The sequence below is a fragment of the Teleopsis dalmanni genome, chromosome X (assembly GCF_002237135.1).
Source record: "Teleopsis dalmanni isolate 2A chromosome X, ASM223713v2, whole genome shotgun sequence".
Lineage (NCBI taxonomy): Eukaryota > Metazoa > Arthropoda > Insecta > Diptera > Diopsidae > Teleopsis > Teleopsis dalmanni.
In genome coordinates, this window is record NC_051848.1 from 7,753,688 (window position 1) to 7,778,251 (window position 24,564).

The 24,564-nt window shown below is 30.6% G+C and overlaps 1 protein-coding gene across 1 annotated transcript; it reads right to left on the minus strand.

Annotated features, from left to right (window-relative positions):
* Positions 1–16,207: 16,207 nt before the first annotated feature.
* On the minus strand, positions 16,208–19,235 carry LOC119662638 (nuclear valosin-containing protein-like). The gene is made up of 4 exons (XM_038072300.1): positions 17,251–19,235; positions 16,717–17,049; positions 16,424–16,645; positions 16,208–16,361 (listed from the first exon to the last, which is right to left on the minus strand). The coding sequence occupies exons 1-4, from the start codon at positions 19,171–19,173 to the stop codon at positions 16,287–16,289; spliced, it is 2,553 nt and encodes an 850-aa protein (XP_037928228.1). The 5' UTR covers positions 19,174–19,235; the 3' UTR covers positions 16,208–16,286.
* Positions 19,236–24,564: the final 5,329 nt, after the last annotated feature.

Sequence of the window (24,564 nt, forward strand, 5' to 3'; positions counted from 1 at the left end):
CTGCTTCATAAAAATCAAAAATTTTATTAAAGAATTTGACAAATCTGTCAAGTGCACAGAATAGGTCCGATAGTATATATAATTCTATAGTATAAAAAAAATTTAGATATATAGTAATAAAATGAAATCTTCCGGAATATGTTTTTAAATTGAATTTAATCATTTTGTTTATTAATTCGTTTAAATAAATTATAATTTATTTATTTGCAGCACATTTGGCCTATTAGCTTCTTTAATGAGGAAACTTCTGAACTTCTGAATATATCGATAGAATAACAAACTTCTCACGGCTTAGGCGATCACAAATATATTTACTTGTACTATTTTTGTATTAAATTAAACTAAATTAATGAACTAAATTAAGATACGTCCAATCTGTGCAATTACTGTGAAAATTTCAGTTGTTTTATAAAAATTTATGAACAATGCTGCTGACAACTATAAAAATATGCTCTTTTTAAGCATTTTTTATTATTTGCATGCATGACAAATATTCTTAACTAAAATATATGCTCTTTACAAGCATATTCTTTATTGTTATTTGAATGCATGAAAAATGCTTTTGACAACTTAAAATATATGCTCTTTACAAGCATTTTTTACGAACAATTACGAACGGTTTTCTATACAAAACCCTTTACTCCATAGAAGTACTAGGTACTTGAGCTTTGAAATACCTAGGTACTTCTGTCAAGTGCACAGAATAGGTCCGTATATCTATACCTATAGTATAGAATTTATTTGTGATCTATTATATGTAAATAATAATATACAAAATTCATTATGTGCTTATGCTAATTCAGATTATCGAGTTCGATTGTGCTCGATAATTATATGTATAACTTATAGACATTATACAATTACTTAAAAATAACTTAATTTCTAAATTAAGTTATAATTTCTTATTGTTTCTTTTTTGATTTCTTTTTTGATCCTGGCTAGCTCATCAGCTTGTTCATTTTCCAAAACTTCCCTGTAATCTGGAACCCAGTAAAGACTTACTTTATTTCGAGCTACAAGTAACTGTAGGAGCTCATAACACTTAAGGACCTGTCTCGACTTGAAAGTCCAAGAAGACAGAGCTTTAAGAGCAGCCTGGCTGTCAGAGTAAATAACAATTTTTGAGCCAGATAGTTTTTTTGGATGATATTGATTCTTACGCATAAGTTGATTGCGTGAATTTCAGCTTAAAAGTCTCTAAAATTCTGGTGTTCTGGGTTCATATACACTAGCATCAGTGTAGTTCATCTAGCTTTCAATATACAATGTTAAAATTTAAAGACACAACCAATATTTAATATTCGTGCTTGGTGGTGTTTTTTTTTTCGATCTAAAATGGGAATTTTGAATTTCTCATCATAAATTTCAACTTCATTTATTTAACACCAAAAATTTAGGTGTTAGGTGTGCATCGCTTTTCTCATCCATTTGCAATTTAATTTAGTGTATATTTTATCATTAAGGAGTGAAGCGTGTGATGTATTGCGCTTTCCAAAGAAGTAACAATTGTGTACATTATTTTTATTACAGCGTAAGTTCGGAACATTTTCAATTGTACTCACAATGCTGGCAATGCTCGCAATGCTCGCAACGCTGGCAATGCTTCGAGTATGACGAGTGCGGGCAACAAACAATAAATTTTCTTTTATTCCAAATAAAGTTTTTTTTCTTTGGGTTTGTTTGTTTGTTTTTTTTTTCTTTTTTTCTTTTTGTCTTTTTCTCTTTTTAACGTTTTTTGTTTTATTTGTGTTTTGGCGCTTCACCCTTTTTTTGTGTATGTCAGTCAGTAAACTTAAGTATTTTGCGCTAAGGAGCAAGTGCATTGCACTCATTTCACTGCTTGCTGCCGACGTTGTACATTTGCGTTTCCGAATACACATATACACACATACACATATATGAGTGTTTGCTTATATTTGTGTTTGTGCTGCAGCCATGGCTATAAACTTAAAATAAAAATATTTGCGTTTATATATATACATAAGTGGATGCGTGTTTTGTGTGTGTGTATGTGTGTTTTGTGTGTGTGTGTGTTGTGTGGGTACATTTGTGTGAAATCGTGAACTGCAGTTTGTGGCATGTGGTTTACAACATTTTACACTTCATTCATAAATTTAAGTTCTTTCGTGCCGCTGCAAGCATTGCTTCTTGTACAATAGTGCCCGAATGCTTTATGTAGCTGCTGCCTACGATGACGCCACTGTAATACTACTTACTTACTTTTTCAAATGTTGTTGTTATTATTATTATTGTTGTTGTTGTTATTACTGTTATTGCTCTAAGGAGTTTAATGATGGTTTCTAAATTATTATAGCAGCACAATGAAGTCGCGTAGCATGTGTTCCCTCTGCCACCGGTGTATGTTGTTGGTTGTACCGTTGCTGTGGTGTGCTGTGCTGAGCTGTGCTGTGCTATGTGGTTGCTACACACTACAGTACGAGTAGCACAGGTGCTAGTGTTGTTGTAATTGCATTAGAGAATTACTTTTATTGCACTTAGTGGTGTTGAACGTTATAAATTGTGGGCGAAGTTATAACTACTTTCTCTTTTCGTTTTTCGTCTAACCTCTTCTGTCTCCTTTTTTTGTTATTTCTACCGCCTCAACTTCTTTCCTCTGGAGCGCATTTCATATTTAACCGTTGAGTAGTGTGAAATGTTGATTTTTATTGCAATTGAGCATAAAATGTTTCCAAATCGATTTAAATATTTATTGCTTTTAAATAAATTTCTGCGCTGCAAGGATACGCCAACAGCAGTTGTGACAAGTTCACTAAATTTATTGTGCGACGCTTTGGAATGCATAAGTAAAATTTCTTTTCAGAGAGTAACTGTAATATAAATTCAATACCCCCGAGTTGATGGTTACATAAAAGTTAACTTTGTTTTGTGAATTTTGAGTCTTTAATTCGATGAGCTTAAAACTTCTGTAATAACGGTTGGTACATTCTTCCCATCCAGTCCCATCCGCATAGAAAAACATGAGGTAAAATAACAAATAAAATGGCTTCATTTGAATTTTAAAATTTTATTAAAAATATTAATTAAGTAATGAAACAAAAATACAAATAAGAAATTCACGAATTAGAAATTATGACTATCACAGTATTTACAACCAACACAATATCCCCGCCATGAGATTCAAATTTTATCAGTATCACTATGAATACTATTATCGTAACCAAAATTATTACTATTACCACGATCACTATCACCATCATTATTGATAGTGAGCTTTACTGTATTACTAACACTATTACTACTATTATCATCATCCAAATCACAATCATAATTACTATTGCTGTATCTCTATCGCTGTCATTATGAGTGTCAGTGTCATAGTCATTATGATTATGAATATCATTATTATCACTATCATAGTTAGAATCAGGGCATCGACATTTTTTTTATTGTCTTGAACAGAAACGGTAACCGGAACGGAAAAAATTCCGGTTCAATGCCCTGGTTAGAATCATTACCTCTATCACTACATTTTTTGTGTGACATCGTGTAATGCAATCGAAAGCATAAGTTTCCTGTGAACTTTTTTTATTGAACCATTTTAAGATAGCGCCAAAATTACTACAGTATCCGGCGGTTAGTGCACTCCACAATACTTGTCTTGTAACATGTCAAGAGCTCATTTAGATCGCTAAGCTTAGGGCCGTCAAATTTGGATATGTAGCCATATTCACACAAATACCTCTCCAATTTAAGCAAAAAACAAAGAAGCAAGTAGTGTAAGAAAGTAGTAGTAGTAAATACGAAAAATTTCCGATTTCTTTTAGGTCAGAACCCATATGACTGTCTACATAACATGCCTCTTAAGACATGGTGTCTTAATTGTTTTCTTGTCATTATATATTCTATTAGCTACATTCTTATGCCTTCTTTAATTACTGTTGGATGAATAATTTTCGTGTAAATTTTATATATACAAACAAGAGCAACTACAAGAATAATTTTTTTTACATCTACAAACTATAAGCAACAAGTAATCAATTAAAATTTGGCGGCTTTCTAAGGTTTTCTACGCGATACTGTTTTGCTGGGTGGTAAGTGTACCTTTAGCTTCTCAAGCTTTTATAATAATAAACTTTGTAGAATTTTTCAATCAGAATTACCTCAACACTGAAGTAATAACAGGTAAAAATAGCTGGATTGCTAATATCTGACGTAGTGCCCGATGCAGAGGAGCATAGCTTTTAATAAAACTGGTAAATCAGAAATCGATGGTGGTTTCTTGTCGACACAATAAGTTCTTTAAAAGTTGTATGGAATAAACAATTACGTATCATGGTCTCCCTTATGCAGGTTTAAGTTGTAAGATTTGCACCTTATGTTTCTTGTAAAATAGTTATGAAAAAAAGAGTTTGTATTTTATAACTATTTTTATAAGATTGTTTACTGGAACGAAAATAAGAATTTTTATTTTTTTTTTTTACTGTTGCTTAAATTTTATATATTAATTTTTTTTAAAAATTTATTTTGCACTTGTAATTAATTTTTTTTTCTTTAAAATTGAAACAAATAGGCTCACTCATTTAATATAATAAAAGTAAAAAGTGATTTTATTGTGTAAAGCTCCTAGCTTACAAGGTGAGCACATTATGTGGCACAAGTGAATGGATTGCTCCTTTCGTTTACCGCAAATTAGTAACAGCGACGTTTTACTTGACATAGCATCAAACGTTAATGGAGCAAGTCGTACCCATTCGTAACTCGTAACTCTTAACTCTTGTAAATCTCATAATCTACCAGATACTTTTACTTCACACTTGGCGAATGAGCCGTAATCATATAGAAGAGTACGTATTTAGCACGTTTTGTGAAACATGCATGCGATTAAATGTAATGAGTTCGCTTGATATGATTTTCGTAATGAAATTTTAGACAAAATGACAGCTGCGTTGTCACTCAACTTATCACTCCAACAACAATACAAATTGTTGGTGGAAATCGTTTTGTGATTGTGTGCTCTTTCACAGTTTAGATATATGATGGCATCATTTTTTGTTTATATTCCACACACAAGTCAAGAGTTTACAGATATAAAAACAACAACAACAACAACAAATAAAAGATGTCAACTACAGTCTCCGATATAAAGGAACCCATACTGCCGCTACTCGTTCTTCACTTTATGTCACTTCAGTTAACTTCAGTCAACTCTGTTTCACATTTTCTTCCTATACTCTACAGTATCATATAAGTATATAACGAATTTATTCACACATCCTGTGAAAGCTGTCAGCATGAATCAAATGCAAATACAAAAGGTGAACCCGCTCTTGCGGTGAGATGCTACATTTCATTGACAAATAGGCTGTGGAGGCACAAGTGCCTCTGCCTGTGTCTGTGTCTGTGTCTGTGCCTGTGCTATTGCCATTGTCAAACGCACTTAAATAATTTCCGTATGTGCTTCAGCTAATTTGAAGATGAAATATACCAACCGCAGGCAAAGAAAGTGCCTTTTCTTGCTTAATGATTGTAGCCAAGTGTCGCTCGTTAACGCTGAAATTTTTCTAATCCATCTAACGATGTTATGCATCTTCCTAAACATCCGTGAGCGGAAGCCAAATTCATTAAAGTCGATAATGCCTGTGTGACTAATGGGATTTCGACGGAAGTACACATATAATGTGTGTGCGGATTTGTCAATCATGTATCTTATATCATTAACGGAATGTATTAGAAAGTTTTTAGTTAAATTTAGTTACTACTTCTCTCAAACACAAACTTGGTTCCATGGGATTTTTATGCAAATATTAAATATTAAGAATTCTAAGCGAAAATGTCGAATTAACAGTTAGTAGTTAAAAGTGTTGAAGAAACACGCTTGTCATCCTCTGAATAATTAATGAAAAGTTCGATATTTTAATTTTAAAATTCTTAAATAAATTCTTTTTTTATCAAACGACTTCTGTCAAGTGTAAACGCAAAAACCATTTACTTATGAATATGCGAATTATGAGTGACAGCGGCATCATAGGCTGCAGACGTGTGAGTGACATTTGTAAAATTTGATTGTCAGTTAAAATGAAATTCTACTTAAGAAACAAATAAATGCTCTAAATGATCTATTTCATTGTTCTTTCTATTATAGAATATTGTAGAAAGAAATATGTATAAATAGCTAAGAGTAAACATACAAAACAAGAAATTAAAAAAGTACTTAAATTTTTGGGGTGAAGCAGTAAGAAAAAATATTCTCATTTTTAGCTTTTAGCTTTACTTCTTGCTTATATATATTATATCAAATTATTCGATAAACCTCAAGATCAATCAACTCAAAGTTACTTGTGAAATCATGAAGTAACTATGTCAATCCGGACTTCAAGTAACTTATGTAATTTTGAATAAGCTATGCCTGCAACCTGCAAACGATACGTCTTAAATTATAATGTCAATTTAAGCTGACTAATGACTTAATGAATGACTTAACTAATGAAGCATCATATCAACAAATGGGTGGATCCAGTGCTTACATCGAGAACCGTATCAAGAAGGCAAAACAAGCGTTTGGTCGCTTAAATAAAGTTTGGCGATCATCTCAGTTATCACGCCGGACTAAAATACGAATATTTAACTCGAACATAAAATCTTGCCTTCTATATAGATGTCAATCCTGAAATACTGCGGCAAACAGCATCAATGCACTATAAGTTTTCGTAAATCAGTCATTACGCAAAATTGTTAAAGTATTTTGGCCAAATACAATTTCAAATGACGGTTTAAACGGTCTATTATTATTATAAACCGTTGGGTCTATTGTGCCTCTAAGCCCTGTTGCAACAATAGATACTGGTATAGAGCCTACTTTACAGAGTTTTATTGCATCTTCCGTAAGAATATACATTTCCAAGAGCCTATTCCGTATGTGCATTATCGCAGGGCATTCTAACAGCACATGTGTGGCCGATTTCTTATTCTCTTTACAGAATCTCCAGTTTGCATTCGTAAGTATACTCACTCTTATAAGCTGTTATTTTAGTTAACAGTTAGGATTCCTGTGATGATTCTAAGTTTTTCTTTTGATAGGTTCATACAATCCTGATATCTCTTATTGATATGGATACCAATAAATGATTTGGATTGTGGTGATCCTGGTATATTATCCCAGTAATACTTTTTATGCTGGTTCTCCTTTATATTTATGAGAGAAAGAAGCGTAGTATGTCCTAGTCCACAAAAAGGTTCCGGCCCCATCATTGGTGTGGCTGCTCCTTTTCTGGCTAGTTTGTTCATATAATAAGCTTAATAACATTTTTTTATTATCTTTAACAAAAATTTGTATCTATTTTATTTATTTTCAGAACATAAAATAGAAATGTTAAATGCTTTCAGGCATCCTTTTTCAATTCATGTACAGGACAATTAATTATTAATTGATTATTAATTGATTGATTATTAAATACAATTATAATTTAGCTTATGTATTGAAATACGTATTGGCTTTCTATCTATTAAAAATGAAATAATTTCACTTTTAGTTTTTAATATTATCTTTCTCTATACTTGACAAATATTTTAATAATTAATATTGTACTATACCCTCCGACGAATATACCATATATGAGAAGGGATTCAATTACTTTGAATATCTTTTCACTTCGATGTGCTGTTTTTTAATACAAAAACTAAATCAGTTAATCCGTTTACATTGCCAGCAGCTTAAAGGATTTTTGAACAGAAAAGGATGCAGTCTAAAAGTAAGCTCAGTAATAAAAAGTAGCAAATAATATTAAATGCCTTTCACTAGTAACATATAGGAGGAAGCAAAGGAAAGTTTTCAAAAAATTCAAGAATGTTGAACAAAAATTGTTGAAAAAAAATTAGAAAGTTACTCACATGTCAGATTGATTGCTCATATTTGTTGATGTTGCGCACGTCTTTGGCATGAATAAATTGAACAATACTCCATCTATCCACTGGCTCACACACTATGAAATATACATCGATGATGCGGCATACCATGGCAATGAAAGTGCCATGGAAAGTGTGGCAATGGCATCATTATACTTTCTCCACATAAGTATAAAGTTGTCGAAAGGATGTGGAACTCACACAAAAAGTGAATAAATAAATTTTCGATGACTTGGCGTCATAAAAGAGCGCGTAACTTGGAATAACAGATTTTGAAAAAATCAAAGAATACATATGAAAAAAAATAAAAAATATATACATATATAAATTTATAAATAAAAAGCTTAAAAAGTCTTTTGCTCTATTAGGTAAAAGATACACTGAGAATATTTATTTAAGTATTTAACATAATAATATTGGTTTAGGTGAACTTTTACTACGGCTTTGTCTTTTCGGTACTTATTAGTTTAAATTATTCAATTTTTTTAATATTTGTCTTGGACGAATGTATAGTGCTCAAAATTTTTGATTGTATTACGCTGATTGAAAGGAACGAGTATCAAGGAGAGTACGGGTTTTGCTTGTGTAAACCAAAGAGTAAATGTTCAGAAAATCGGACAATTTCATTTCTAAGACAAGTTTGGAAATGCACTGTTGCCACCAGTTTGAAAATTATTGCGGTTAGTTGCGGTTTACCGTATATATTATATAAAAGTAACATTATTTATTAACATTTATTTTTTTTTAATTCAAAGTTGGCATGATCTGTAATTTATATAACGAATTAATTTGCATTATTCAAATATATTACACAGCTCCATCTTACAACAAGGCGATGACCAGATGTGTCAGTGGTTTCCATGTAGAAATTTTAGATTTAAGCCCGATATCATAAATACTAAGTTGTATCAAGATATAGCGTATTGGAAAACGTTGTTCAGAAATTTCGGTTTAGTGTCAATCATTAGATTAATTAGGTAGCGCAGCGAAATATAATTTATATAGAACACTTCTTTAATTGTTTATTCAAAAATTGAATGTTATACAATTATATAAATTACAATATATGTTAGAAATAATCTTTTTCTCTCTGTCTTTAGCAGTATGTATCAAGTCTCCAATCGTTCTTAATCGTTCTCATTGCCTTCGATTCTGTCTTCTACAATCAGTTTCAGCAATTCATATTTTGGACTTTGGATAATTTTTCGGAGTTTTCTATCTTTTCTTAATCTTGTTAGAACTTCCTCATTTGAAACTTTGTCCGTCCAAGGAATCTTCAAAATACATCTGTAGCACCACATTTCAAACGCTTCGAGTTTGTTCATTGTTAGGATTTTCAAAGTTCAAGATATCAAGCCATAGAGTAGAATGGACCAGACATAGCATTTAATGTAGCGCATACGTAAGTTGATGCTGATGTTACTATTGTATACCACTTTTTCGAATTAGTGGAAAGAGTTATAAATCATCTCTATTCGACGTTTGATTTCTTGATCTGATGTCCACTCTTCATTTAGCCAGCAAGCAAGGTATTTAAACTTAGCTACTTGTTCAATAGCTTAAGTTCCAATTTTGATAGTTGCATCGTTATGTGGTAGTCGTTTTTTACTGATAATCATGTATTTGATTTTTTTGATATTTATGGATAGGCCAAAATCTCTACTCTTCCAATTTATAGTTGACTTCACTAAAATCCGTTGTCAAATAGATATGTCGGGAAATCGAAGTTGTGTTAATCAATGGATTGCAGTGTTGTTATTGTAAATTCTATTAAATTCTATTCTATTTTCTTTTGAGTGAATTCTATTAGTAAATAAATTTCAAACAAATCGTTGATGATCTTTAATAACAAATGAAGGTTAACTTAACCAATAGATATATAAAAAATATAAAGTTGCAAAAAATATTTTAAGTGTATTTATGCAAAAAATTATGTAAATTTCTTTGCATATCCAACCGATTCACATAAATACGTGAATGTATTCGAAAGAGAGGGGCTCAGCATGTAAACCAACATAAATTTAAAATTTCCCTTTTACAAAATAAGCTATTTAAAAGCCTAATACCATTGGCTCACTTAAATGGCTGTGCTCGCATAGCGTTTAAGGATATTAAAGGATATTTTCAATTGTTTTTTATTCACTCATATTTGGTGTCTGATATGAATATAAAATATGATAATTTAATATTGTAATACGAATGCGAATGCGAGTGCGGTTGCATGCACGAATATCTATGAATTCATATGCTTTTCAAATAAATGCTCAAAAGTCAATGCTTCACAAAGTTAAAACTACTTACGCGTAGCTTAGAAGATGTGCGCCCTCCTCCATGGAACACACAAAAGTAGCGTGAATACTACGTACTAGAGACCACCCTTGATGTTGAAATGTTGAAATGTTTTACTCAGAAGTGGTGATGATAAACACAGGGCTTAGGTGTGTACATCCATAGCAGCTACAATTTCACACTTAAACGTGAAAAAAAAATTTCTTTCCATATATCCGTATATTATTTGCAATTTAACCGAACGGTAGGTAGGAGCAGTTTGGTGTGGATGTTTTAAAACAAAAATCCCGAAAAGTCATAAGCACATAAAGCACTAAAAGCTACAAAATATATCGCATACAATTTAAGTAAATCATAAAAGTAAATACTTTTTTAAGGTCTTCGCCATAAAATCGTTTACTTTGCAAAATGCAATATGCAAAATTCTAAAATAAAAACTCGGAAAACTCGGAAAACTCTGAAAACTCTGGTTTCGAACATTGAGATTGAAAATAAGGAACAGTGGCACTATAGTCGTAAAATTTTATATGAGTTATGTTGAGGTAATTTAACTTATCGAGTCGTACTCGTATGTGCTCCCAGTTAAGCTAAACAAAGCGTAAATATTGCTCAAATGAATATAACGAATTCTATCTCCGATAATTTAAATTTGTTTTTCATTTTCCATTTTTCACTTTTCACTTTTTATTCTTCAAAATTACGATTTCACTCTCAACACTTTTTGTTGTTCCACTTTGGGTTGGCATTAATGTGCCACAGAAAACTTTCTGGATCCTAACAGCATTGACCTCATTTAGGAAGTTGACGTTTGCGCTGAACTTTCTTACGGTCGCTTTTCGGTCTTCAAATTGTGGCAGAGTCCTGAGTCCGTCCTGAATGAAATCTAAAATAAATGAACAATAGAAGCAAGAAAAACTACAACAAATATTACAAAGAAATTTCTATAATAATGGAACGAAAAAAGAAATTAAATAAAACTACAAAACTACGAAAATTTTATTTCAACAAAATAGAAGAAAAATGAAAAAAATCCGCAAAGTTGCAAAAATAATGCAAAAAGTTTTAAATTGTTAATTTGGTACGAGGAGAAGCGGGCGAAAATAATTTTTACTTTGATAATTTGAAAATAATTTCAAGTTTCTTTGGAATTAAAAATTGAGTATTTTGTTTTACTACAGCAAATTGTAAAATTTGTAAATTTTTTTTAAATTAAAATATTAGCAAAATTTAGTTGCGTTTAAAAGTGTTTAATTTCAACTGATTTATATGTGTTTGTTCACAAGGTTCTTCCAAAAAAACGTTTACTTTCGTTTACTTTCTTCTACTCAAATTGGACCCAAATGCTTAGATAGTAATTTTTTTTTTTTTGCAGTAAGTGGAAAGCATAGAAAGTCACAGTGTGAGACTTGAACTCCACCACCGCCACTGAGCCACCACTTAGGAATGAATGGTGAAGATTTCCACAGGGGAGAGAGATGTTACCATATAGGCTTAATACCTAGCGAGCTTGGTTCATCTAAGCCAGTAAGCAGGGGCGTAAATTAGGGGATTAGGGTGACGGTAAAGGGGATAGGTTTAAAGCGCATACGCGCGTTTGAGACTAGTGACACGATGCGTCGAGCAAGATTATTTTAACCTGCGATTTAGTTAAAATCTAGTTGAATCAAAGAAATTATTTTTCTGAGTGTAGGTATTACAAAATAACTTTATTTGAAGTAGAGATAAACTAATTATATAAAGTGATAAAATTTTGCTACCTATACACTGCGGTATAGATGAAAAACCGAAACTGAGCTGTAAATGTTCTATTTCGTTCCATCAATACTTGTGTTTTCTCGGAGAAAGTATTATTATTACTTTTACATATTTTTCATTTTTAAAAATTAGATTTAGAATTTAATCTATTCACAGATAGTTATTACATAATTTTTTCATATGTCTCTGTTTCTAGCATACAAACCGTAGCTTCTTAAAGATTTGGACGTTGCGGTTGCCACTGTTTTCCGCCAAGTGGTTATGGGATGACCTCATCTTCTTACTCCTTGCAGAAAGCATTATTTAAGTAGATTCCATATTTTAAGTGTTAAAAATCAAATTGATTAAAGTTTTTAAATCAACTTAATGATGCAAGATATGGGTTTCCTTTGAGATTAATTATCATACAAAATTTAATTAGCATGGTTTGGCCTTAATATGAATATATGGTTCTTTATTCACTTTAGTTAATACACAATATATAGAAAATCAATTCATTCTGATATCTACTGGCAGATAGGTTTCTACATTCTATCTTTGAAGTATCTGCAAAGCTTAAAAACAAGTGTCTTCGAATAAAACATTAAAGCTGTTAAGTTAACTTCTCAAATAACATACATATTCATTATTTATATTTTGAGCTTATAAAAAGCTTTTTTTTTTCGAACACTAATGTAATACAACAACAAAAACTCATTTTGTATTATTTTAATTAATTGAATTTTTGGCTGGACATACAATTGTTTCGAATATTGCCAAATACCCATCATCAGTGGTCTTGGAAATAATTCTTGTATTTAAGTATTTGTAAATATTTTTTTGAGACTGCAAGTACTAGGAATAAAACTTGTGCCCTGCCAAATTTGAAGCTCAGAGTCAGCGCACCTTAACCAATTGACCCAAAGCCGTATTTGACTTTTTGTGTTCGCACATTTTTCTGGAGTTTTATTATTTTCATTTTAGTTATCTACGCATGATTTCGTATGTAAAATTAAAGTTAAAATGGATGAATCACTTTTCCATTATACTTTCATCTGTTGAGATACTTTTTTACATATGCATGGTAGTAGTAGAAAAAAGATCATATATCTGTCATTTAATTGAGATTTTATAAGTTTATAAGAATTTAATTTAATATTTCGTTATGTTTTAGCTTTTATTCTCATTTCATTAAGTCTCTAAAATGTCAGAATATGTGTCAGAATTTAATCTGCTTTAATACATTCTACACATGGCAAATTCTTTCACCATTTTGTCCTTCTGATAAGAGAAATTTTAATTTTTTATGCTTTTACATACATAATTCAAACATTTTTTCAGTTGATTTTTATAGAAAAATGTCATTTATTTTATTTAATAATTCAGCATTAAAAATCGTAATAATAAGAAGTACATTACATATATAAAATAAGACATGATATCATATTAATTCAATTGTTATAACAAGCAAGAAGCTGGAAGCAAGAACATTTATTATTCCTAAATAAATGAGAAAATTTTATTATAAAATTTAATCTGCTTTATTAGTGATTTTAGTATTTTAATTAATTCAAGAATTTTATTTTTATATTTATGTAAAGTTGAAAATTAATTTAAAATTCACCAAAATCATGAGAATAACAGAAAAATATGAAAGAACAGAAATAATCACTTAAGCTGCTTTTAAAATGTGTAGTTTAATTATCTGTGAGAAATGCAAAATTCGTGTATTTAATTAAAATTAATATTTGGGAATAATAGAATTCTTTAGAAATCAGTAATTCTATTATGGACTCTTTTGCAGATGTATTTGAGTACACGATGGATGTGAGATATTTCAACTTACAATTGTGCTTAAAAGTATTTAAGGTAGAGCTGGTTAGAGCAAGTGAACAGGTTGTTAATAATACTTATTGAAGTTTTATTCAATGCAATAAAAATAAATAAAATAAGTACTATAATAATAATTATTGTCTTAATTAAAAAATAAAAATAAAAATATGAAAAAATTATAAATATATATTTTTAATTTTTAATAAAAAAATAAAAAAAAAACAGTTTATTTTCAGCATTTCTTCGAACTTAGACATACATAAACTGCCGGAAGTTATTTGCGGATTTCATCTTCAGTGCATTGAAAACTTTTTGTGAAGCATTTAACTTTGCTCTAATTAAAACCAGCAGCGATTGTTAATATACTTTAGGCAATCTTTGAGTATGAAAGGAATTATGAAACAAGAAATAAACATGCAATTTTCAGATATTTTAACAAAATTGCCATACGCCAGTGAGCAACTTGCAAGCAACTTGCGCAATGTAATGCCTATAAGCATTTTACGGAACTTTTACAAAAAGTATTTTTATGTATTTGAATGTGTTTCTTTCTTAGATATACTCGTAAAAATTCACATTTCAATGTCTTATACAAGCTTAAAAACTTATATGTAAATTTTTAAAAAAAATTTCAATTAATGTACGAAACGAAAACGTAATTTTTGTTCACATAACATATTGAGAAGAAATTTTAAAACAAAAAAATATTTAAAATAAAATCAGAAAGATAATATAAACGCACTAATCTAAAATTAGTTAGCAACTACTTAAAAGTAAGTATAAGAAGTGTTCAGAATAGATGCAGAGATATCACAATATGATTCTCTAACAGAATTGCTTTTCCTTGACTGAACAAGGAAACGCAAATTCTCCTTTATTAACACAATTTCTCTTTAGTTACTTTTAAGAAAGTAAGAATGATATAGAAATTTTAGAAGCAGACAGAACCAATATGTAGTAATTTTTTTAATGTAGAAATATAGATATATCTACAATACATTTGTGATATCCAGCTCATAACATGTTTTACAGAATTGTCTCTATAATATATTAACATCAGAATTTCGCACATATTGTCCAATTTGTTGTCTTTTGATATGTGAAAGGAACTGAAGCTATTATATGGGTCATTCTTTTACAAATCGGACACCTTTTTGACCTCATGATCTTCGATTTGTCTAAAATTTTTTATGTACTCCTTTCATAAAATAAATAGACCCGTATCTTGTAATTTTTTTCCTAGGAGATAAAAACCCGTGGGGTTTTAAGAATTGACATTGTAGACACATTTTCGAAACGTTAAAGCTCAGATTCTATAAATGGTAGAACAATGAAACTTGCTGCCTTTTAAAGATAATTTATTGAATTTTCAAGAGATTGTTAAGATTGTTTATATTTGCATACAAATATACAAAAATTTTTCAAAACATTTCCAAAATAGTTTTAATTTTTTATATTTTATTTAGATAGTTTTAAATTTTACAGCCAAGTAAAAATTTTTAGAACGGCATTATTTTTTTAAATTTTTTTTTCTCCCGCAAAACACATCAAGCACATGCGTACTATATTTCCACTGAATGAGTTTCCATGAATCAAAGAATATACTATAAATATTTTTATATAATATTTATATTGATTTCGATTAGTAATAAAATTCTATATCGAACTCAAAAATTTCAGGACGATATTGTCCTTAAAATTACTTCAAAAAAATTAATTTATCCTTCACATCGCATCAAACACCTACACATGATTTTTCAGCAAAAGAAAAGCGGAATATGGCACGCAAATTTTTCTTCTTTAGTCGTATTAATGGGTATAAGAAGAAGATCGAAATAGAACCAGTTAGAAGCATTTATAAAAGCGAGAGTCTGGCCAATGCTAATACTGAAGATATCGTTGAGTTTATAAAACCATAAGCAATTCGAAAAAAAAAACCAACAATTTTTTTTTCAAATTTCTTAACAAAACAGTTTTTGTGAATATAACTCTTATTGTCATTCTTATTATGAACAGAGGATATTGCATCGCGATCTTTAGATATATTAAAGTGACTCACTCAATCCTATTCCATCACCATATGTTATGTTAAATATTTAAGCCCTTCTTTCAGTGCAGCTCTCCAGCATAAACTTCGGTCTTCTCGGTCTCTTTGTAGAACTTGCAATTTTATTTGAAGCTTTCAAAGCGGTTATAAGATTAACGCTAAATATTTTTCCTTTTACTTGAGATTGGTATATCACTTCTAAGTTAATTTCTTATCTATATGATTTCGAAAAGAATACAAATTGTAATTCCCGTATGTGGTTTACCACAAAATTTTTTTTTATTATTATAGTGTTGTGAGAATAAGTATTATAATTTTGAAAAGTGAAAATTTGCATTTAATTTAATATGTATCAAAAATTTATAACATATGTATTATTGTCATGTTTGTATATATATACATTGTATATATATACACAGCAACAATAATAAAAATGGTTATTTAAAATTAATTCTGTTCTGTTTCAATTTGAGATTAACAAAAGTTCGCTTATCTCAAAGACATTATTTAATCAGTTAATCTAATCAGTTTCTATTAAATCTGGAACACGAGGAGCAGCATACTTGAAACGCCAAGTTTCGTAAATTTTTCGATCCTATCAATCAAAAACAAAAATCATTAAAACATTATTCAAAGTAATAAACATGCAGTATATACCTTCTCTGTTATCGATGGACGTAACATTTTAAGTGCTACTTCAATATGTTTATTTCCCACACACATATTTTCTCCTCTTAATTTGGTACTTAAACATTGTTTAAGTACTAGCATAGCGGCTTGCCGCATCAAACCTGCCAAATCAGCTCCTGTGAATCCATCAGTCTTTTTTGCTATTTCAACAAAATCGACCTCCTCTGACAACAAGGGTCGTGTACGATTCTATAATTAAAATCATAATTAATTGCGTAAAGATATACATATATACATATATGTTAGTGTTATGTTTTCACCTTTGTTATTGCTTTAAGAATTTCTACACGATCGCTTTCGTTTGGTAAACCTACATACAATATTGTGTCTAAACGGCCAAGACGTAATATAGCAGGATCAATAATATCAGGGCGATTAGTTGCAGCTATAATGTAAACACCTTGACGATCTTTAACACCATCCATTTCGGTTAAAAATTGATTCACTATTCTTGTACGTGATCCGTTAACTGCGTTAGTTTCTGAGCGTTTTGGACAGAGTAAATCAAATTCGTCGAAGAAAAGTACACAAGGTGCTGAGTGCCTTGCACGTTGGAAACTTGCGCGTACTACACGTTCACTCTCACCAACATACTATAATTAAGTAATAGAAGATATAATAAAAAATATGTTTTTATTAAATATATCATATTATATATATTATGTTGTAGTATATACATTATATTATAACATACACATTATATTATATATATTATACATTAATATTTTTAATGAATTTATACTATTTTTAACTGCTACTGTTTATTTTTTATTTTTATTAATGATCATACTAACCATGTTCATTAGTTCTGGTCCCTGTACGGATATAAAATTAATGCCAGCCTCATTAGCAATTGCTTTAGCCAGAAGAGTTTTGCCACAACCAGGCGGTCCGCATAACAAAACACCTGAGGGTGCAGATAAACCAAGTGTTTCTAAGTTTTCTGGGAATTTGAGAGGTGCTAAAATGGCTAAGTTTAACTCATCACGTATTTCATGTAAAGCCCCAATATCTTCCCATGTCGCATCAGGAATAGTTATGAAACCCTCACGTTTAGCAGTAGGTTTTATTAATTTTATAGCATCTAAAAAGTCGTCATGCGTTATATAAAACTTATCTGGCATCATTATTTCTTCAGATGGATTAATAAGCAAATTCCTCATTTCTAATAAAGATAGTTCTGGAATGTTTTCTTTTTTAATACATTTTTTTTCTGAATCATCGTCATTTGCTTTTATTATATTAGTTTTAGCATTAATTTTTTCTTCTTTCGCCTGTTCTTCATTAGTTTTCATTTTGTCCATAGCAGTTTTCTCCACATCAACAGTCTTCTTATTCTCAGTATTTTTTGATTCTATTCCGTTCTTTTCTTCTTTTAATGTTTCTTTTTCTTTTTCTGTTGCTGTTTTTTCAACTGAGTTTTTAGCTTCTTTTTCAGATTTATTTGCTTTCTCAGTTTCTTCATTCTCTTTGTTATCCAAATTCACAATCGTTATGTTTTCTTGTTTTCGTTCTCGGAGCTTACGAATTTGTTCTGAACATTTCTTTTTTACTGCAATTGTAGCTGCACATGATATTAAATTGGATAAATCACCTCCAGAATAACCGGGTGTTAACTCAGCTATTTTATTAAAATCAAAGTTCTTCTTTAAAGTTTGACTTTTACAGATAACACTTAACATCTCTTTGCGATTACGTCGATTTGGTAATGGTAACGCGATATCGACAAGAAAGCATCCGTCTTGATACAAATCTGGATCCAATTCATTTGGTCGAGAAGTAGCTGCAATAACTAAAACTTTATGACCGTTCTCAGATTCGTTTAACTCAGTAAGACAAGATATCAGTTTTAAAACTACTAGTCGCTCCATAACCTTTTGTGCCTTTGAACTATTCCCACATATACCATCAATTTCATCAATAAAAAGTACACATGGTGCACAAAATAGAGCCTGATCGAAAACATCAGAAATTACTGTTTGAGTTTCTTCTAAAGTATCTGATATAAGTTCTCTCCCATGTAATTTAATAATATTCAAATGAAATTCCCCGGCTATAGCATATGCAAGATGCGTTTTGCCACAACCTCTAGGGCCATGTAGTAAAATTCCACTTGGTGTATCCAAACCTACTGTATTATAAATTTTTGGTGTTTTGAGATATAAAAAAGTCTCACATAACTTTTTTAAAGTATTTTCCATACCACAAAGAGTGTTGAAATTTTGGGTTGACTGATCCAATATAACGTTTTTGTTATATTTACGCACTTTTTGCTTCATTTTTAATGCAGCATCATTCGCTCCAAAGACAGTATCATTCGCTACAGAGTCAGCATCATTCGCTCCAAAGTCAGCATCATTCGCTACAAAGTCGGCATCATTCGCTACAAAGTCGGCATCATTCGCTACAAAGTCAGCATCAACTTTTATTTTTTTTGCAGGCTGTGTAGAGTTTTTTGAGTACAATTCGTTATTCAATGCACTATCACTTTCTGAGTAATTCCAACCAACTTTTACAAACTCATCATACAAATCGAAGTTTTCAGATATGATACGATAAGCTTCTTTAACTGATATACGCAAACGTTCGACCTCTACTGAAGAATATTCAGAAAATTTGTCTTGTAGATACTTACTTATTATTGTTGGATTTATGTAGGTCTTTTCAACGTTATCACGTAAATACTTTCGTACTCTATCGATAAATATTTGATCCATTATAAAAACTCTGCAGTCAACACAAGCTATGTACGTGTTCACTCTCAAGAAAGCGGAAGTTTATCTGTACTTCACAACTTATCTACTTACAACTTATCTACTTCCAACTTATCTAAACTGTCAAACTGTCAGTTTGACAGTTTGTTTGAACCAGCGGTGCCAGATTTCTAAATTTAACAAATCAAACATTTTGTAAAATGCCTTTTTACTACCAATAAACATTAATATTGGAGTTGGTTTTAATTTTAACAAAACTGATAATTATGTTTCACAAAATATTTGGTTTATATTTAGCATATATTTAACCAATTGTTTTATTACATATATATACTTACTGTGGGTATATAGATTTCTTTAATATTTTTAAAATATAAGTGTTAACTGAAACACTAACTAACTAAATAACTTCAAAAAAAAAAAAAAATAGGAACTTAACTATGTTGGTGAGTCCTTTGAATATATTCGCCAAATTTATTGTGTTCCTAAGGAATTTCGCTGCAGGATATTTCTTCCATTTATTTTTATTTTGGTCACGATTACCTTCGTGCCTTCCTCCTTGATTATTTTGACGTATAATTGCGCTTATGTGCAAAGACATAACGAAAAATAATTAACAGCACAAAACGAGAGGCAAGAAGCAGCATGTGTGACGAACGTTTTATGCCTGCAAGTCAACAGGATACGATTGGATTGAGCCGCCTGCGTTTCAGTTAAGTCCCGTATAAGGGATATTAACCCTAATCAGGCTAATTCAATTTGCTTTTTATTAATTATGCTTTTGTTGTATCGCTTGGAATTTAGATTAGCCAGTGGCACTAATGAATATCATAAGCCGATGAATTAAGCTGGCATACAAATAATCGATAGCGAATCAAGTTTAAGTGCGTTTTATGTGCACAAATATAAAAATAGTATTAGTAAGCAATTTGTGCAAATGATTTGATAATTGACAATAATAAGAAAACTTATTCCATTCTTCTTTACATTTAATTGGAAGGAACTATAGATGGAGAGCAATTTCTTGGAGCTGCAAGTTAGTATAAAGACAATGAACATTGGAGGGATTACTTACGAACTCCATACGAAGAGAAAATGAATTAAACAGAAATGAAATCGAATTAAAAGGAAAAGTCTTAAGAATGTTCTTTAGTACTGTTAAAGTGCAATTACATTAGCTTATTATATTCCTTACGAAAAACTTGAATTTTTTCTGAGATAAAATTTTAAATGTACAGAAAGATAGATTTATTGTATTGAATTATTCAGAAAGTGATTTCGTTTTTTGCCAACAAAAGTTTTTATTTAAATTTTTCTTACATTCTGAGAAGCCAACTGAAGTAGATACAAACAATTTGCTTATAACAATTCGTGAGATCAATAAAATATGCTATTTATCGAATTCAAACATTAATGATTACGTTATCATTAATGTTTGATAATCTATTGTTTTTCTTTATGCTTGATAGTATCAAATCTTGACATATGTTACACAAGAGTTCTCCGAAATAAACATTTGTTGCGTCAAATTGACATCTGTGATTTGCTTTCAAATATTAAAGATGATAAATTATTGAGTTGTATCGGGTTATCTAAAGCTATACTTAAAGCTAGAGATCAAGGATTACCGGATGGAAGCACCTCAAAAGCCAATATATACATTAAAAAACTTTGGATTTCGAGGAAATAAATTTTTGTTTTAGTTTCTACAAGGTAACACCGCGCTAAATGATCAATCTTATTGTAATTCCCAAAACGGCCGGGTCTATGTCCCAGAGCCACTCGTCGTCAGCGCCGATCAAGCGGCATTCAACTTCACAACAACTGGAGAGGTATAGTGTTCTAACAAGATAATTTGGGACTTTGTACAGGTTTTTAAATAGTCAAATAGCTTGTCATACCGCTCTCACCATATTCAGATCTAGCATATATTATCACTTATTCCGATCTTCACAAAAATGTTGGGGCAGTAAGACCTGCACTATAAGGGTGGATGTCCAAAATGCTAGATTATTCGAATTGCCAGCAATAAACAAAATTTTTCTCATCTCAGAAATATGGCTATTATATCAAAGTAGAGGATATGTGATTTAATAAAGTGAATTGATATAGATTTTCTAGTATCGAAAGTGAACGTTGTTTTTATTTCAATAAATTGTTTGCACTACATAACATCATTCAGGTAATTTAATATAATTTTCTATAGAGTTGATAATGGTTTGGCCATAATGAATATTCATTTGATGAATATGGTCTACAGACAATTGTGGATTTTTATTGTGTCTAATGTGATGATTTGATTTGTTGGTGAACAAAAAAATAACCTTTAACACTGAAGAAAACTCCATGTGAGAAATTTCTTCGTCGTCCAAACCCTGTTGTTCGAGTACCCAATCAACGTATTTTTTAGAGATTGCATGATCAGAGCTTATTTCAGTTCTTGTGTAAGTTGAATTTTATAACATTGGTGATACAAACTCAAATGCAAAATAGAATATAATCATAATCTTTTTGTAAAGCAAAGCGAGTATTACACACCAGATTTGGTTGTACAACTTATCTGACGTCGCTTTCTTATCCAGATGAACACAGTCGAGATTATTTTGAACATACTTTCAGGAAAATATACAAACATTTTTTGCTCATCAGGCGATTGTTTTAAAATTATATTTAATTTATAATTTTAATATATAGATTTATATTTATTTTTACTTATTATATTTAAATTAATATTTGAAATCTTCTTGATGGTATCTGTTAATAATTAAGAAATTTTCTCTAGACAGACAATACAAATTATATTTAAAATAAAGGATTCATTGTATTTTAAGATGTGTGATAATCTACTTATTTTTGTTAGCATAAGGTTATTAATATATTAAATTTTGGTTATGATTTTTAAACCTATTTTTAAAACAAAGAAATTGATAATTACAATATAAAGTATTATATCTTAAGTTCGGATATAATTCATTTATAGTTGCAAAGGAGTGAACCCGTTTTGAACCCTGTTTTTTTAATTACATCGTCTGCTAACGAGATTACTTGCGCAATGAAACGATATTTTCGCATCTATTCCTTAAAATTTATGAAATTTTGCATGTAAGTCGATAAAATCCGACGGTAAACCAAAAAACACTACCAATTTTGACGAAAAATCAAAATATTTTGATATCCATCCAACTTGTTGTCAACACAGCTATTACACATCCAATTTCAGATAAGTTGTACAACCAAATCTGATGTGTAATACACGCTTAATGCATAAAGTGATCCGTTTTAGTAAGTTTTTATAATTCTGCTGCACTCAGCGAATATTAATCGATTCATATTAGGTCCGTTTCACGAGCTACTGGTAGTAAAACTCAAGTAAAACACAAGAAAAGTACAAACTAAGAGCGTAACATAAAAAAGTTATAAATTACGCACAGATTACACAGATTTTCATTTTCATGGAACAGTTTTGTATAAAGTCTGGTAAGAATACCAGTGCATCGCAAATAAACGCTACAAAAATTCAAATTCAAACCAAAACAGCTGATTCACACATCAACACAAATTTCACTTGAAATGAAATGTACAAGTAAAGTCTGTGTTCGACAGGGATGTTACGCTTTCTCAGTTGCTCTTAGTTACTTGAAAATTTGCTGGTGGAACGCACTTGTGTATACACAGTGTTACTAAAAGTTACTACGAGTAGCTCGTGGAACAGAGCTATTGTAAAATGGTAAATGGTAACAGAACAGTTCTGTTTGACATATTTCACGTTAAGAGGGCTGCCAAAATCACAGTCACAAAATAAGTAACTTAAATGTTTGTGAAAACAATCTTATTGTTACCTAAAAGAAAAGAAAAAAAAATTAAAAATCTTGAATAATATCTTGAATAGTTCGTCAACAAAAAACAATTCTATATTTTAGCGATTCATAGTACGGAAAAAAGTTTCTATCATGAACTAACAACGTTCAAAATAAATGTTAAAATAATGAAACCCATAGCTTAAATCAGTAGCATTCCTGCACGTTCAAATTTAAGCTTTAAGTAATTATCACTTCGGGAAGCGCGAAGTACGAGGCGGGCGGGCAGAGAATTATGAAGCAAACCAAAATGCATAGAAGTTTTCCATTACCGAATTAGGCAGTGGCAGATGAATTAGTATGTGTGTGCATTTGAGCGTTACAATGCTTTATTCATTGCATGATTAACATTAATTTAATTCCGTCAAAATGTCAGACATATCTAATGCTTTTCTGTATTCCGGATACCGAATGTACATGTGAGCGCATACGAGTAGATGTATCTATTTGTATGCAGTATCTCACGGATTGTTAGCATAACTAAGAGTGTTACTGACAGCTGGTTTAAATATATCGCATATAACATACCTAAAATGTTTTCGCACTTTCATGTGTTTGCTGCTTCGAGGCTTATTAATTTGTAGTAGCACTTAATTATTATTTAATTTTCTACTAAAGATAAATGACAATATGTTTATATATTTCAAAATAAATTCAATATTTCAAAAATAAATAAATATCGAATGCAGCAGATACAATAAGGGTAGTAAGATGCTACTACTTAAAAATATTCATTTTTCGTGAGTATGTCGCATAATTCAAGTTCTTAGGCAACTACAGGTGCTTGAGTATTTTACCAGATAGATACATAAATCTTTTAAAAAAAATATTTTTTATTTGTATTTTCCATGAATATTTAAATTTTGCCACACGTTTTTGCAAGTGTCATAACACACACGACCACAAACAAATACATTGTACATACAAATACCAATCAAAACTGTGGATAAGATGAGTTCATCTGTACGCGAGTATATGGTATGTATGTATTGCTGCATATGTAGATACATCTCCAGGAAAACCGCCATCGTACACAGATTCAACAGTCACAGGACACTTTATAAATTAAGGTTACGCATGTCGCATATTAAAGCTACTTTTATGTTCACGCCAAAGTCACATTTTGATTGCATTTAGTAAAGAAGATACTTTTCAAAAATATAAAAAAACTTCTTCTCAGAAATCTTCATCTTTATCAGTTTGAAAACTTTAAAGCTTATAAGTTAATGCTTTACTTCCGCACACTGGCAAAGCAATAAATATCGTTATTCGCTCAAATATCGCAAATAAATCACGAATATTGGCTTCTAATGTTATTACTCCTTTGGGAAAAACGTAATGTTTTAGATTACCAGGAGCTGAAGCAGAAACAGGAGCAGAACAGGAGCAGGGCAATTGAAACGTAAATAAAGGCGTTTTGGATCAACAGTCAAATTGGTCGTTCAGTGCCTAAATGTTGATGTATGGTTAGCATAAATGTGCGAGTATCTCAATATTGTGACTGGTATCTACACATTTAACGTACATTGTGGTGGGA